The sequence below is a fragment of the Symphalangus syndactylus genome, chromosome 3, assembly GCF_028878055.3.
Source record: "Symphalangus syndactylus isolate Jambi chromosome 3, NHGRI_mSymSyn1-v2.1_pri, whole genome shotgun sequence".
Classification (NCBI taxonomy): Eukaryota; Metazoa; Chordata; class Mammalia; order Primates; family Hylobatidae; genus Symphalangus; species Symphalangus syndactylus.
The window spans coordinates 119,122,090-119,138,931 of record NC_072425.2 but is presented as its reverse complement, the minus strand read 5'-3'; the positions used below and the strand labels follow the sequence as shown (position 1 = coordinate 119,138,931).

Below are 16,842 nucleotides of genomic sequence, written 5' to 3'. Positions count from 1 at the left end.
CGCGCGGAGGCGCGCGCATTGTGCAAGCCCACCGCGGCCCAGGCCCGACTTTCCCCACCCCCTTCCTTCCTCCCCACCCCTCCTCCACTCCCGCCAACCTCCCGGGAACCCCGGGAAGAAAGAAAGGAAGGAGGGAAAGCACGCCCCCCGGGACTGCAACCGCAGAGAAAAACTCAGAAGGGAAAAACAAATCTCAGCCCCGGACTCTGGGAGGAGTGGAGAGCTGGTCACCGCGGCGGAGCGGACGACTCCAGTTCCTCCACTTCGCCTCCGGACCCCCACCCCAGCTAGAGTTCCCGCAACCCCCCTCCCCTGGCCAGAGCTGGCGGCCGCGGCTCCCGAGCGCCCCCCCGGTCTGAGGCCCGCCCGACGGGAAAGCGGGGAGAGGGGCGACGAGGTTACCTGTCGGGAGTGGGATTTGGGCTCCGGCGGCTTGAAGAAGGAGTCGGGCAGCTTCCGGAGCCTCATGGGCACGGTCTGGGGCACGTTGGCCGTCTTGGGGTTCATGACGGCGTTGAAGAGCGCCTCCAGGTCGGTCTCCGAGTCCCCGCGGACGTGCACGATCTGATGCCCGGCGGGGGGTGCCTGCGGCGCCGCCTGGGTCGCCGCGGGTGCCGGCTGCCCGGGTCCGGACGGCGGGCCCTGTCCCTGTGGGGGCTGCGAAGGCGGCTGCCCTTGGCCCTGGGGGGCCGGTTGAGGCGGCGGCTGCTGCCCCGGATCCATGGCTTCGGCCTCCCCCGACGCGCACCCCGTAACCCAGGCGAGCGAGGGCTACGCCCGGACGCCCCGGCTCCACGGGCCGAGGTGGAGAAGCGGCGACGGCTTGCGGGCCGGGCGGCGCTGGGCGGCGGGAGCGGCGCTGTCCTCGCTCTCAGGGCCGGGGGGCTGCGGCGCGGCCCCGCATCCTCCGCCCCGGCGCCTCCGCCCCCGCCCTGCGCCCCGGCTCCACTGGTCTGGCGGCTGCGCCTCGGGAGGGGCTGCGAGGGACTCGGACCTGCGGCGCCTGAGAAGTTTTTCCCTCCAACTCCCTTGACGGAGGCCGGACGGCTGGTTGCCTTTCCCCGCCTCCCCTTTCTCTTTATTTCCTTTTCTTGTTCCTTCCTTCCTCCCTTTCTTTTCCCTGGCGGCGGCTGCGCCCGACTGAGACAGAAACTCGCCTCAGACGCCAAAACTAAAGTTAGGAGAAGCGCCCGCCCGCGCCGCCGCGGCCCCGCCTCCTCTCGGCTCTTCCTTCCTCTGCGCGCCCGCCCGCACCGCGGCCCGGCCGGCAGCGCAGGGAAACTTCTCTGCAAGTTGCTACATTCCTGCACACTCCCGGCCCGCGGCGCCTCTCCCGGCCGCACGTGACCCGCTCGCCCGGGCCCGGTCCGCCCTTCGCCCGCGCTCAGCCAGGCAGGGGCCAGAAGTGTGCCCCGTATTCTGCCCCGCGAACCACAAACGATGGGTCCAATCCCGGACCGAACTGTGGTGTCTGCGGAGAACGCGGGCGCCCTTGGCTTGCAGGAAGTCCTTCCGCCCCGCTCGGCCCCTTTTCCCCGCCCGTGCTCGGGAAAGGCGCTTCCAGCTCGCCTGGACCTGCGAAAGGGCCAAGGCCGAAAGAAGTGGAGAGAGGATATGCGAACCCACCTCCTCCTCCTCGCGTTACCCCGGCTTGACCGAGCGGAGCGCCAGTGCGAGCTTAAAGCTGCGAGGATAGATTGGAGTTAAAATAGATACCGTGAGCCGGCACTGATGTTAATAAAGGTCCATTGTTTTCAGCATTAACTTTATTTTGTAATTCTGTTTTACTTATCTGTTAGTATGCAAAAACTCACTTGAAAGGGATAAACGGTTACTGTAATTGAACCTTTGAGACCAGGTCTGTGACTCAGTGTAACTTATTAAAAGAAACAAAAACACTACATTTTCCAAATAGTGAAATCACATCAACTTTTTTAGTACTCGAATTTGCAACATAGTTACTGGAAGCCGCAATCCAAAAAATCAGTGCTTCTTCAGGTGCAAGCATTCATTCCTCTGTACCTGTCTTTCATCCTCGGGGAGCTGGGTCCCTACCCCTGCTATGCCTGGCCCGAGGGTGGACTCCGTTAATGTGGACTGAATAAGAAATGAATGGGCAAGGAGGTCACCCCAGGCACCTGATGTACAAGGAGCCCTTCTGGAAGCCACTCAAAAACAATAGAAATGTTTTTTAAGTCATACACTCTGCTGTTTTGTTTTTTTTTTAAAGCATCCTGGTTGAGATATAATTCATATACCATACAGTTTTTGTAATAGTTGTACATATTTGTATATTTAAGCAATTCAGTGTTTTTTTTAAATATATTCATAGGATTGTGCAGCATCAGTCTAATTTTAAATGCACAAGCCCATTCTAAGGAAATCTGGCTTTCTTGTTTTAATGATTTTGTCTACAATGCTAGTGAAACAAAGGTATAAGTAGGATTAAGCAAGGAAAAAGTCTGTGAGCAAAAAGATAATCTCTTCCTCCAGCCAGAACATGCCCAGGAGAATTCTGAAGGATCTGTATCACTTGGTGTGGTAGGGCTCGGCCAAAGGAGCAGGCCTCAGACACTCAAAATTCTAACAGAAGATTCCAATCAACTACTCTGAACCCCCAGTTTCCTGTCTGAAAAAAAGGATCAGAGTAAATGACACCCATGACTAGTTCTTGGATTTGTTTCCACTCCTAAATGTCAAGTACATTTAACGACAAACTTGTAGGTTCTGGAGTTAACAGAGTTTTGAGTTCAGGTCCCAGTTCTGCCATTTACTAGCTGTGAGGTTTTGGACAAGTTATTTATTTCCTGTTCTTTAATATTAGCATCGGGTAATAACACCTACCTCATAGTTGTTGGGGCATTAAATGAGTCAATGGATATAAAGTCCTTAGCCCAGTTTGGGACGTGCAGTGAGTTCCACATCAATGTCAGTTGTCATTGTTGTCCCATATTCACAGATTACTTCACAGGTAGTAACATAGCCTCTCCTTGCAGCAGCCCTCTCTTTCTAAGCACAGCCTCAGGGACCCTGTTGGTAGTCCCTTCCTCTCATATCCAATAATCAATCCACACAAACAAAACCTTTGGGCAGAAACTATGCATTAAAAACTGTACCTGAAAGAAAACTTCAGGAACCAAAGTGGGCCGGATGCGGTGGTTCGTGCCTGTAGTCCCAGCACTTTGGGAGGCCAAGGCAGGGGAATCACTTGAGGTCAGAAGTTTGAGACGAGTCTGGCCAAAATGGTGAAACCCTGTCTCTACAAAAAAATATATAAAAATTAGCCAGATGTGGTGGCATGTTCCTGTAGTCCCAGCTACTCAGGTGGCTGAGGCATGAGAATCACTTGAACCCAGGAGGTGGAGGTTGCAGTGAGCTGAGATCACACCACTGCACTCCAGCCTGGGCAACACAGCGAGACTCTGTCTCAAAAAAAGAACCAAAGTGATTGAAAACCTGGGATTGGAATGGAAGCTGTCCCTTTACTAGAGCATTTACTACTATGAACACTAATTAGAGGGCTTCAGATACAGCAGAGGCTGCTTTGTTCTTGTTTCACCTGCCATTGAACTGAGGACAACATTACTTTGATAAGTGGAGTGAAAGGGTCTTTGGAGTGACTATGTTCTGTAAGCACTTCTGTATCATCAACCAAGATTTTGTAACTTACTATTCCTCGTTTATACAATTTCAGCCACAGTGTAGTAGGGGATAAAGATAACATATTCAATCCTTTGTCTACTCCCTTCCTCTTCTGCCCATTTTGTGGAGCAATTATCCGTTGACAGCATCTTAAAATAGGGAGTCACCTTCTTCATATAAAGATCCACCCTTATCCAGGATCGTTTTCAATGTCCAGGTAGATCACTATCTCAAAACACGCGTATCCCGATTACTTGACCTCTCAACTAAAATGGACCCTCATCTCTACTTCACTTTAGCCACCTGCCCCTTCGTCTGTACTCTGCATCATCCAGAAATACTCTAGTAGTGAAGTCAGACTATGGTATACCATATTCTTAATAATCATCTGGTTCTCTTATTTCATTACTCACACCTCATTTATCCTTAACCTCTCCCTTTTCTGCAACCTATCACTCCCTTCCCTTTTTATTTCTGTTATGGTTTGGATGTTTCTGTCTCTCCAAAATTCATGTTGAAACGTCTCTAGTGCATCAGTATTAAAGAGGTGGGGCCTTTAGGAGGTGATTAGGTCACAAAAGTTCCTCCCTCCTAAATGGGATTAAGAACTTTATACAAGAGGCTTCACACAGCATTCAGCTGTTTTGCCCTTGCATCTGTCTGCTGTGTGAGGACACAGCCTTCATCCCTTTAAGAGGATGCAGCAACAAGGCACCATCTTGGAAGCAGAAAGCAGCTGTCACCAGACAGCAAACCTGCTGCTGCCTTGATCTGGGACTTCCCAGGTTCCAGAACTGTGAGAAATAAAATTCTAGTATTTGTAAATTATCCAGTCTGTGGTATTCTTTATAGCAGCACAAACAGACTAAGATAACATTCTTGCCATTCAGTTTGGAAATCATAATTCATTGTTTAAACTTCCCATGCTGGGCATGGTGGCTTACACCTATAATCCCAGCACTTTGGGAGGCTGTGGGTGGATCACCTGAGGTCAGGAGTTTAAGACCAGCCTGGCCAACATGGCAAAACCCTGTCTCTACTAAAAATACAAAAATTAGCCGGGCTTGGTGGCACATGCCTGTAATCCCAGCTATTTGGTAGGCTGAGGCAGGAGAATCACTTGAATCCAGGAGGCGGAGGTCACAGTGAGCCGAGATTGTGCCATTGCACTCCAGCCCGGGCAAAAGAGCGAAACTCCGTCTCAAAAAACAATAATAATAAATAAATTTGTCACAATTATCTATGTCTTCAATCCCATTCTCTCATGGATTTTAATGAACCGAATCTGTTAAACTGTTTTAATCCAGTTATTTGTGTTTTATTCCAACACCTAAGCTTATGGGGCCCTAGCCCCACATTCATGAGAAGCTTCAATCAAAGCTTTTGATGTTTTGTCCAAATAAGGTTACACTACCTTCCCAAATATATGCCTACACTATACAATTACAAGGAGGCATTCTTTGTAGAACTTTAAGCTTTGTCTCATCACCAAATGACACTATCTATAATGCATTATGAATTAATAGTTTAAGTAGGCCAAGTGTGGTGGTGCACGCCTGTGGTCCCACCACTTTGGGATGCCAAGGGGGGTGGATCACCTGAAGTCATGAGTTTGTGACCAGCCTGACTAATGTGGTAAAACCCTGTCTCTACTAAATACAAAAAAATTAGACGGGTGTGGTGGCGCATGCCTGTAATCCGAGCTACTTGGGAGGCTGAGACAGGAGAATCACTCGTACCTGGGAGGCGGAGGTTGCAGTGAGCCAAGATGGAGCCATTGCACTCCAGCCTGGGCAACGAGCGAAACTCCATCTCAAAAAAAAAGAAAAAAAAGGCCGGGCACTGTGGCTCACACCTGTAATCCCAGCACTTTGGGAGGCCGAGGCAGGTGGATCACCTAAGGTCAGGAGTTTGACAGCAGCCTGGCCAACATGGTGAAACCCTGTCTGCACTAAAAATACAAAAATTAGCAGGGTGTGGTGGCACACACCTGTAATCCCAGCTACTCTGGAGGCTGAGGCAAGAGAATCACTTGAACACGGGAGGCAGAAGTTGCAGTGAGCCGAGATGGCGCCACTGAACTCCAGCCTGGCTGACAGAGTGAGACTCCATTTAAAAAAAAAAAAAAAAATCGTTTAAGTACATTCTATAATTATCTGGTGAATATCACAATTATTTTTCTTTGTAATTATCCCATGTTAAAAGTATTAACTTGTTAAGTGTAAACATTTGAAACATACCCATGTTTTAGAACCTTCTCTTGGCATTCTGGCATGCTAAGTACACTGGGAACTTGCAAGAAGTGGTCAGCTCTCTTCCAGCCTCCAAGAAGCCTGGCTAACACCTTGGTTTCTGGGGCCAGCGGAAAGGAATCTCACAGGTGAATGGATTAGTGTCCTTCCACATTTATAGTCTCTAACCAAACCATGTTTCCTTGCATCTGTAATGAGCCTTTTCTTGTATGATATGGCTATTCTAAACTTAGTCACGCAACTCATCACATTTATTCATTATCCCCCTGCCCCTCAGAAAACGACGTCTTCTCCAGTTGCTCAGAGATATGGAGGCCACCATACACAAAAGCCTTGAAAGTCTTTCCCTGGCTGGTCATGGCGGCTCACGCCTGTAATCCCAGCACTTTGGGAGGCTAAGGCAGGCGGATCACCTGAGGTCGGGAGTTCAAGACCAGCCTGACCAACATGGAGAAACCCCGTCTCTACTAAGAATTCAAAAATTAGCTGGGTATGGTGGCGCATGTCTGTAATCCCAGCTACTCAGGAGGCTGAGGCAGGAGAATCGCTTGAACCCAGAAGGTGGAGGTTGTGGTGAGTCGAGATCGCACCATTGCACTCCAGCCTGGGCAACAAGAGCGAAACTCCATCTAAAAAAAAAAAACAAACAAAAATCTTTCCCTGACCTACATAAACATATCTACATCCTCACAAGTTCTTCCCTTCACAGGTACATTTTTGGAAAGAGCAATCCACATGCCTGTTCACTTCACTTTTTGTTCATTTACCTTTGACTCAACACATCTAAAAGTGAACTCTTGGCCAGGTGTAGTGGCTCACACCTGTAATCCCAACATTTTGGGAGCCCAAGGCAGGCAGATCACTGAGGTCAGGAGTTCGAGACCCGCCTGGCCCACAGAGTGAAACCCTGTCTCTACTAAAAATACAAATATTAGCCAGGCATGGTGGCATACACCTGTGGTCCCAGCTACTTGGGAAGCTGAGGCACTGAGAATCACTTGAACATGGGAGGTGGAGGTTGCAGTGAGCTGAGATCACACCACTGCCCTCCAGCCTGGGCGACAGAGTGAGACTCTGTCTCAAGAAATTAATTAATTAATTAAAAGTGAACTCTTTACCTCTACCCTCCTCCATCACCAGCCATGTACACAACCTCGCAAGCCACATCCTTCTTCTGATTCACCAGTTCAGTTAATGGCATCATGGTCCACATGCTTGTTTAAGCCAGAAAACTGGGTGTCCCCTTAATCACCTTCTCACCATCACTTACAACTTACTTATTACTCATTTGTGTTAATTTTCTTTCGGATATCTGAAAGTCTACCACCCAACCACATGCCCATTTTCACGTCTATAATACTTCACTTTTTTTTTTTTTTTTTTTTTTTTTTTGCAGAACCACCAAACTCGTGTTCCTGCTTCTAGTTTTTTGTTTTTTTTTTGAGACAGAGGGTCGCTCTGTCACCCAGGCTGGAGTGTAGTAGCGCGATCTCGGCTCACTGCTACCTCCGCCTCCCAGGTTGAAGCGATTCTTCTGCCTCAGCCTCCCAAATAGCTGAGACTACAGGCGCATACCACTACGCCTGGCTAATTTTTGTATTTTTTTTGTAGACATGGGGTTTCACCATGTTTGTCATGCTGGTCTCCAACTCCTGATCTTAGGTGATCCACCCACCTCAGCCTCCCAAAGTGCTGGGATTACAGATGTGAGCTACTGCTTCTGGCCTCCTGCTTCTAGTTGTACCTGGCTCCATCAGACTTCTATTCTGATGTCAGAGTGAGCTTCCCAACATGTAAGTCTGATCAAGGTGTGATACCATTCAGGACAAATTCAGCCCCCTTAGAATGGCCTATGAGGCTTTTAACCATTCTGGTCCTTGCTGCTCTCCTCAACCCATCTTTTGCCACTCCTCATCTATGTCTGCTTTGTTTTCCAGACATATTAAACCACTTGTGGTTTCCTGAGTGAGCCATTTTTCCTCTCATCCTTTTGCCACTGCAGATGTTTTTACTGCTGCTTGGAACTCACTTGCCTCCTTTTCACATACTTTCCCCTGAAACTCAACCTTCAAGACTTAACCTCTAACAGAGAGCCCTCATGGTTCTCCCCTGCTCATCGGTCCCCACCCCAGAGTAGGCAAGGGGCTTCACCTCTGGGCTCTCAAAGAATCTAGCTATTGCCTCCATCATGGCATTAACCAGAGTTTGTTGTAATAGTTTATATGCATGTTTGTGTCCCAGCACTCCTCTGAGTGCTTCTGCAACAGTACCTCCCATCTTTATATCCCCATGACAGCAACGCTCAACAAATAATAGGTGTTCAAGAAATGTACAAAAGAGGGAGGGGAGAGAGGTAAGGAGAGAGATGTTAGAGTCCAAAAGTGAAGATACGGTTGAATCTCAAACAACTAACTTGCTGCCATGACTCTAATTTTGAAAATTCAGCCTCCACAGACCAGACAGATGTTTCTATACCATATATCTCCAAGGCATCACAAAATTGACTAAATGCTAATGCATTTGTCTGTATGCTCAAATGTTTTTGATGGAATAAAAGTAACAGTTGGCCAGGCGCGATGTCTCACGCCTGTAATCCCAGCACTTTGGGAGGCAGAGGCAGGCGGATCACGAGGCCAGGAGTTTGAGACCAACCTGGCCAACATGGTGAAACCGCATCTCTACTAAAGATACAAAAAATTAGCTGGGCGTGGTGGCGCGTGCCTGTAATCCCAGCTACTCACAAGGCTGGGGCAGGAGAATCGCTTGAACCCCAGAGACGGAGGTTGCAGTGAGCCAAGATTGTGCCACTGCACACCAGCCTGGGTGACAGGGCAAGACTCTGTCTCAAAAAACAAAAAGAAAGAAAGAAAAAGAAAAGCCAACATTTACTTGGCTTCTCTGACACTGCTTTGTATATTGAGCTAATTTGTTCAATACTTTTTGCTTGTTTGTTTGGTATGTTGGAGATGTTAGGCCTATTCCAGAAAGGCTTACTCCTTTCAAATATATATGTCATTTTCATATTATTCCAACCATAGATGCATTTTGGTTAATCAGCTTCTTTTTTAAAAATATAAAGTCATATGTGCTACAGTAAAAATTATTTTTCAATTAGATTTATTTTTCTTCTAAAATCTAGCTGAAGTTTTCCTTATGAGAGAAATTAAATTTGGGCCGAATAGCCGGGTGTGAAGAATTTTGCAGTATGAGGCCCTTCAGGCTTAGGGCAGAACTGGGTGTGGCATGCACCAAATAGGCCCCCTAAATAGCCTCTCAAATGCTAGATACAATACCAGTTATCAAATTCCTGCTTGTACTTTTCCACATCCTGGCTTGAAAATAAAGGTTACTAGATCTCATTATTTACTATACTTTACTAAATTATACTAAAAATGGAAAGATGTCTTCTAAATATACTAAATATATGATTATCTGTCAGTGGTTCTCACAGTGTGGTCCCTAAACCAGCAGCATCAGCATCACTAACTTGTTAGAAATGTAAAATCTCTGGCCATAACCCAGACCAACGAAATCAGGGACTCTGGAGGTGCACACAGTAATTTTTTTTTGGGGGGGGGTTTCATTTTTATTTATTCATTTATTTTTTGAGATGAAGTTTCACTCTTGTTGCCTAGGCTGGAGTGCAATGGCGCAATCTTGGCTTACCGCCACCTCCGCCTCCTGGGTTCAAGCCATTCTCCTGCCTCAGCCTCCCGAGTAGATGGAATTATAGGCATGTGCCACCACACCCAGCTGATTTTGTTTTTTCAGTAGAGATGGAGTTTCTCCATATTTGTCAGGCTGGTCTTAAACTCCTGACCTCAGGTGATCCACCCACCTCCGCCTCCCAAAGTGCTGGGATAACAGGCATGAGCCACTGTGCCGGGCGCAATCTGGGTTTTAACCAGTCCTCTAGGTGGTTCTGGTGCATGCTGGCATTTGAGATCCACTGCTGTATATTATCTTCTACATTCTGTTTTTGTTCTATTAATATTAAATATCATCCTTTGTAAACATTATATATCAAAGTAAATGTCTTCATTTTATAGACAAATCCTTTAATCTCATTTTCCCCACAAATATCTATATCTAGCGTATAATATGTATTTAATTGATAATTGAAAATATCTATCTCATTCGTAACATATTCATGTTGTAAAGGATCTTACAAACTGATGTCTTGACTCCTACCTGAAAGCTGACAATCTCTTAAGCAGTGACTCCAATTCGTTTGTAATTTTTTTTTTTTTTGATGTGGAGTCTGTCACCCAGGCTGGAGTGCAGTGGTGTGATCTCGGCTCACTGCAACCTCCACCTCCTGGGTTCAAGCGATTCTTCTGCCTCAGCCTTCTGAGTAGCTGGGACTACAGGCATGTGCCATCATGCCTGACTAATTTTTCTATTTTTGTAGAGATGAGGTTTCACCATGTTGGCCAGGCTGGTCTTGAACTCCTGACCTCAAGTGATCCACCTGCCTTGGCCTCCCAGAGTGCTGGCATTACAGGCGTGAGCCACCACACCCAGCCATGTTTATAGTTTTAGCATTCTGTGACTGCTGCTTTGTCATACATGTATCTTCAACATAATGTAGCTTTTTTTTTTTTTTTTAGACATAGTCTCACTCTGTTGCCCAGGCTGGAGTGCAGTGGTGCGATCTTGGCTCATCACAACTTCTGTCTCCCAGGTTCAAGCGATTATCCTGCCTTAGCCTCCCGAGTAGCTGGGACTACAGGTGCGTGCCACCATTCCCAGCTAATTTTTGTATTTTTAGTAGAGATGGGGTTTCACTACGTTGGCCAAGCTGGTCTCAAACTCTTGACCTCGTGATCTGCCTGCCTGGGCCTCCCAAAGTGCTGGGATTATAGATGTGAGCCACCGTGCCGGCTGCACAAATACGTTTTAAAAACCATTAAGTAGGCCGATGCAGTGGCTCAGGCCTGTAATCTCAGCACTTTGGGAGGCTGGGGCTGATGGATCTCTTGAGCTCAGGGGTTCGAGACAAGCCTGAGCTACATGGCAAAACCCCATCTCCACAAAAAAATATAAAAATTGGCCAAGCATGGTGGGGCATGCCTGTAGTCTAACATACTTGGGAGGCTGAGGTGGGAGGATCACTTGAACCCAGGGGATGGAGGTTGCAGTGAGCTGAGATCGTGCCACTGCACTCCAGCCCGGGCAACAGACAGAGACCCTGTATCAAAAAAGCAAAACAAAAAAACTATTAAGTAGAAACTACTACACTGACGCAGTGGCTCACGCCTGTAATCCCAGCACCTTGGGAGGCCAAGGAGGGCGGATCACCTGAGGTCAGTAGTTCAAGACCAGCCTGGCCAACATGGTGAGACTCTGTCTCTACTAAAAATATAAAAATTAGCCGGGTGTGGTGGTGGGCACCTGTAATCCTAGCTACTCGGGAGGCTGAGGCAGGAGAATCAGTTGAACTCAGGAGGTGGAGGTTGTAGTGAGCTAAGATCATGCCACTGCACTACAGCCAGGGTGACAGAGAAGACTCCATCTCAAAAAAAAAAAAAAAAGAAAACACTAAATTTCTGTTGAGAATTTAATATATCAACTCTCAACTCTCTGGAAGTGCCTTCTAATACCCACCTATTTCCTCTTTGATCTAAGTTCCTAGTGTTTTGTCTAATAAGTGGAGAACAGCTGGATACCATTTCTGTCTAATAACCCTTCATATACTTGAATGTAGTCATTATTCTCTCAGTCTTTTTTTCTGAACAATCTGGGTCCCTTAACCTTTACTCAGTCTGTTTCTCAACTCTTTAATCATCTCACAGACCTCTGAAGCCTCTCCAAGCAGTCCACGTTCTTATTTATTTATTGAGATGGAGTTTCACTCTTGTTGCCAAGGCTGGAGTGCAATCGCGTGATCTCGGCTCACTCCAACCTCTGCCTCCTGGGTTCAAGCGATTCTTCTGCCTCAGTCTCCTGAGTAGCTGAGATTACACGCATGCACCACCATGCGCAGCTAATTTTGTATTTTCAGTAGAGATGGGATTTCTCCATGTTGGTCAGGCTGGTCTCGAACCCCTGACCTCAGGTGATCTGCCCACCTTGGCCTCCCAAAGTGCTGGTATTACAGGCGTGAGCCACCACACCTGGCCTCTTCTCTACTTACTAATGTCATGATATATGCTACAGACAGTCCAAAACATCATTTTTGTGTATACAATTGATTAAAACTTATGAAGATTTTCTATATGTCAAAAGTGTATAATTTAACATTCTTTAAAAATATTTTTTTGGTTAGGAAATAAAAATTTAAGTTCTTATCTTGTGCCCACGTATTTGTTGTGCTGAATTCAAAAAAGAACACTTTAGAACTAAAAGGCAAAGGAGATCACTTAACTCAACTTCTTCATTTTACAGAAGAACTCAAGGGCTTGGGAGGTTAATCTGCATCATCCAATATGGCAGCCACTACTCATATTTTAACAAAAAATTCAGTTCTTTAGTAACACTAGCCACTTTTCAAGTGCTCAGTAGCCACACATGTGGCTAGTAGCTATGGTAGATAGCACAGATATAGATAATTGTCTCTTCATCACAGATATTTCTCTTGGACTGTGCTGGTTTAAATGATTTGCCCAAAGCAAATCATTAACCAGTGGCAGAGCCAGAACTTCCAGTTCCTGGTCTAGAGATATCCCACCGTACTATCTACTACCTTTTAAAATAAGATGAAATATGAGCGATTACGTCTCTAATATACAAGCATTTATTACATTTATGTACAAAGCATTGTGGTAGGTACGGATCCTGACCCCAAAGAGGTTGTTTTTGTTTTGTTTTCACACAAAGCCTTGTTCTGTTGCCCAGGCTGGAGTGCAGTGGCGAGACCTCAGCTCACTGCAAGCTCCGCCTCCTGGGTTCACGCCATTCTCCTGCCTCAGCCCCCTGAGTAGCTGGGACTACAGGTGCCCGCCACCACGCCCAGCTAATTTTTTGTATTTTTAGTAGAGATGGGGTTTCACCGTGTTAGGATGGTCTCGATCTCCTGACCTCGTGATCCACCCGCCTCAGCCTCCCAAAGAAAGTGCTGGGATTACAGGCGTGAACCACCGTGCCTGGCCTTTTTTTTTGGTTTTATAGACAGGGTCTCACTATGTTGCCCAGGCTAGAGTGCAATGGCCATTCACAGGCATGATCAGAGTGCATTAAAGCCTCAAACTCCTGGGGTCAAGTGATCTTCCTGCCTCAGCCTCCTCAGTAGCTGACAGTACAGGCACAAGCCACTTGCCTAGCTCCAAAAAGGTTTTAAAAAGAAAATTACTTTAGGCCAGGCACAGTGGCTCACGCCTGTAATCCCAGAAACTTGGGCGGCTGAGGTGGGCAGATCACCTGAGGCCAGGAGTACGAGACTAGCCTGGCCAACATGGTGAAACCTCGTCTCTACCAAAAATGCAAAAATTAGCCAACCATGGTGGCATGCACCTGTAATCCCAGCTACTCAGGAGGCTGAGGCAGGAAAATCGCTTGAACCCAGGAGGCAGAGGTTGCAGTGAGCCAAGATTGTGCCACTGTACTCCAGCCTGGACGACAGAGTGAGACTCTGTCTCAAAAAAAAAAAAAGCCAGGCGCAGTGGTTCACGCCTGTAATCCCGGCACTTTGGGAGGCCAAGGCAGGGGGATCACGAGGTCAGGAGTTCGAGACCAGCCTGAGCAACACAGTGAAACCTTGTCTCTACTAAAAATACAAAAATTAGCCAGGCATGGTGGCGGGAACCTGTAGTCCCAGCTACTCAGGAGGCTGAGGCAGGAGAATCACTTGAACCCAGGAGGCGGAAGTTGCAGTGAGCCGAGATCGTGCCACTGCACTCCAGCCTGGGCAAGAGTGGGACTCTGTCTCAAAAAAAAAAAAAAAAAGAAAGAAAATTACTCCATTCTCCTGCCTCAGCCTCCCGAGTAGCTGGGACTACAGGGCCGGCCACCACGCCTGACTAAACTTTTTGTAAACCCGGGAGGTGGAGCTTGCAGTGAGCAGAGATGGTGCCACTGCACCCAGCCTGGGCGACAGAGTGAGACTCCGTCTCAAAAAAAAGAAAATTACTTTAAATAGGATTGCTGCCTATACAGAAAATGACATACGGTTTGGTCACATTTTTCCTTTTGGCCTCTAGCTATTTAATGCATTTATGTGTATAAATGTGTACGTGTGTATGTGTTTTACTGAAATATCTCCAATCCCTTTGACCTTCCCTGGGACATCAGATACTTCTCAGCTCATACCTCAATTTCTGCAGCCAATTCCTGGCTGGTTTCCCAGGCTGCATACATCCTTTCCTGTTTCTATCAATCTTCTTCAATTCTACAGCCATTTCCCTCAAGTACCATTTTCACCCTTGCTCACTCACTCAAAACTGTATTTGATCAATATAGTGTATCATACACTAAAAACAACCACGATGAAGTTAACGGCAATGACTTACATTTGTGTGACACACTTTTCTCAAGGCTTCCACACATCATCCTGTTTCATTTAATTCCTGTACTTCTCTCTGGATTTCAAAGCCTTCAATCAACTGTTGCTCTTTTATTTCACAAGACTGTTTCTTGTTAAATATTTCAAGTACATCAAGGCTGGATGTAGTGGCTCATGCCTGAAATCCTAGCACTTTGGGAGGCCAAGGCAGGAGGATCACTTGAGGTCAGGAGTTTGAGATCAGCCTGGCCAACATGGTGAAACCCATCTCTACTAAAAATACAAAAATTAGATGGATGTGGTGATGCACACCTGTAATTCCAGCTACTCGTGAGGCTGAGACATGAGAATTGCTTGAACCCGGGAGGCGAAGGTTGCAATGAGCTGAGATAGTGCCACTGCCCTCCAGCCTGGGTGACAGAGCGAGACCCTGTCTCACAAAAAAACAAAAAACAAACAAAAAAGGTCAAGTAGATCTATTCTAAAAGTTTTATAACTAGGAAGCTGACAGTCTCCTTGACTTTCCCAATTCAATCCATCAGCAAGTAACATTGGTTTCAGGTCCAAAAGCACATCTGGATACACCTACTTCCTTCCATATATATTAGTTTGCTTTAGGCTGTCATAACTAAGTACCACAGGTTCGGTGCCTTAAACATTAGAAAGTTATTTTCTCACAGTCCTGGAGGCTAGAAGTCCAAGATCGAGGTTCCAGCAGGATTGGTTTATTCTAAGACTTCTCTCCTTGGCCTGTAGATGACCATCTTCTTCCGGTTTCTTCACATGATCGTTCTTCTGTGCTGTGTTCTAACTTCTTCCTCTTATAAGGACAGCAGTCAGATTTAATTAGGGCCCACCCAAATGACCTCATTTTGCCTTTGTTACCTTTTCAAAGGCCCTATCTCCAAGTACAGTCCCATTCAAAGGTACTGGGGATTAAGATTTCAACCTACGAATATGGGGGACAGGGGCACACAGTTCAGCTCACGACACTCCATCGTCACCGAAACCATCCTTGCCCAAGCTGCCCTCATTTGTCATTAGACCATGATGCTAGTTTCCTTACTTCTACATGTCCTCTTGAATCCATTTACCACATAACAGCCACAGTGATCTTTTGATCTTTCAAAAATGTATAGCACTCTCTTGCTTAAAATCTTGTACTGGTTTCCCACTGCACTTAAGTTAAATTTCAAACTCCCCTCATTGGCTTACAAGAGGTATGTGATCTATCTTTCTATCTTTCCAACTTCAATTCATGGCACTTTCTTTCTTGCCGACTTGTTCCATCCACAATGACTTCTGTCAGGTCCTAGAACATAACAAATTAATTCCATCTTGGAGCCTTTGCATATGCTATAATTGTTTTTGAGAACATTCATACGCTTAAGTCTCAATTTAAATGTTAACCTCCTCAGAAGAATCTTCTCAGACTTACCACTATTATTTCCTAGTAAAATAATAATTTATAATTACTTTATGTATTTTACTATGTTTTTGGTCACTAGATTGTACGTTTCTTTGAGCCATGATAATGTGTTTTGTTCACCACTGTTTCTCTAAGCTCAGCATTGTGCCTGGCACACAATAAACATTCTTTGAACAATCTACTCTTTCGGCAGATCTCTTGCTCTATTCAAGAAAGTTTGTAATTGCACATGTATTTCCTGCCTCTCTGCACCACAGCATGGAACATTCTTTCTACCTAGAAATCTTTCCCCCTCTAAGCCAATCCATGGCTGTCATTTCTTTTAAAATAAACCTCAATTCCCTTCCCAAGGAAGACTTTGACTATGGATCATCCTTGACTGTTACCTCTCTCTCTTGGTTCCCTTAGAACTTCAGTGATATCCTTAAATTTATATTTATTAAGTACTTAAAAACATAGTTTTTTCTTTTTCTTTTTCTTTTTATTTTTTGAGATGGAGTCTGGCTCTGTCACTCAGGCTGGAGTGCAGTGGTGCTATTGCAGCTCACTGCAACTTCTACCTTCCAGGTTCAAGCAATTCTCTTGCCTCAATCTCCCGAGTAGCTGGGATTATAGGCACCCACCAGCACGCTCAGCTGATTTTTGTATTTTTAGTGGAGATGGGGTTTCACCATGTTGGCCAGGCTGGTCCCGAACTCCTGACGTCCGGTGATCCACCCAACCGGGACTCCCAAAGTGCTGGGATTACAGGTGTGAGCCACCATGCCCGGCCAGTTTTTTCTACAAAATGTTTTATTCTACAATATGTTAAGGGAATAAAGGGTGCTAGTTGATTAAAAAAAAAATTGGCTGAGTAAAGGTTAATTTAAAAGTTAACTTATCATACATGGTTTCTACATTACTATATCCCTCTCATACCTTTCTAACAGCAAAGGTGATAAAGAATATAATTTACAGATCCATAGTGTTTGTTAAAGCCCCATGAGGTTATTTTTTTCTCTTTGCCAAAAAAAAAAAAAAAAAAAAGAGAAAGAGAGAGAAAGAGGAAGCATGAGAAAAGAAACATAAGCAGGAATGGT

At 46.1% G+C, this 16,842-nt stretch overlaps 1 protein-coding gene across 12 annotated transcripts in view; it reads right to left on the bottom strand.

Moving 5' to 3' along the window:
* YAP1 (Yes1 associated transcriptional regulator) overlaps positions 1-1,145 on the bottom strand; it is a 124,959-nt gene extending 123,814 nt beyond the window's left edge. For 8 of the 12 annotated variants that reach the window (XM_055272894.1, XM_055272898.1, XM_055272896.1 and 5 more), the window contains exon 1: positions 403-1,145. In XM_055272894.1, coding sequence (XP_055128869.1) covers positions 403-723 — 321 coding nt within the window. In that variant the 5' untranslated portion in view covers positions 724-1,145. The remainder of the gene's footprint in view (positions 1-402) is intronic. The other 4 variants (XM_055272893.2, XM_055272897.2, XM_055272895.2 and 1 more) reach the window with 1 other exon arrangement.
* Between the last annotated feature and the right edge of the window lie 15,697 nt (positions 1,146-16,842).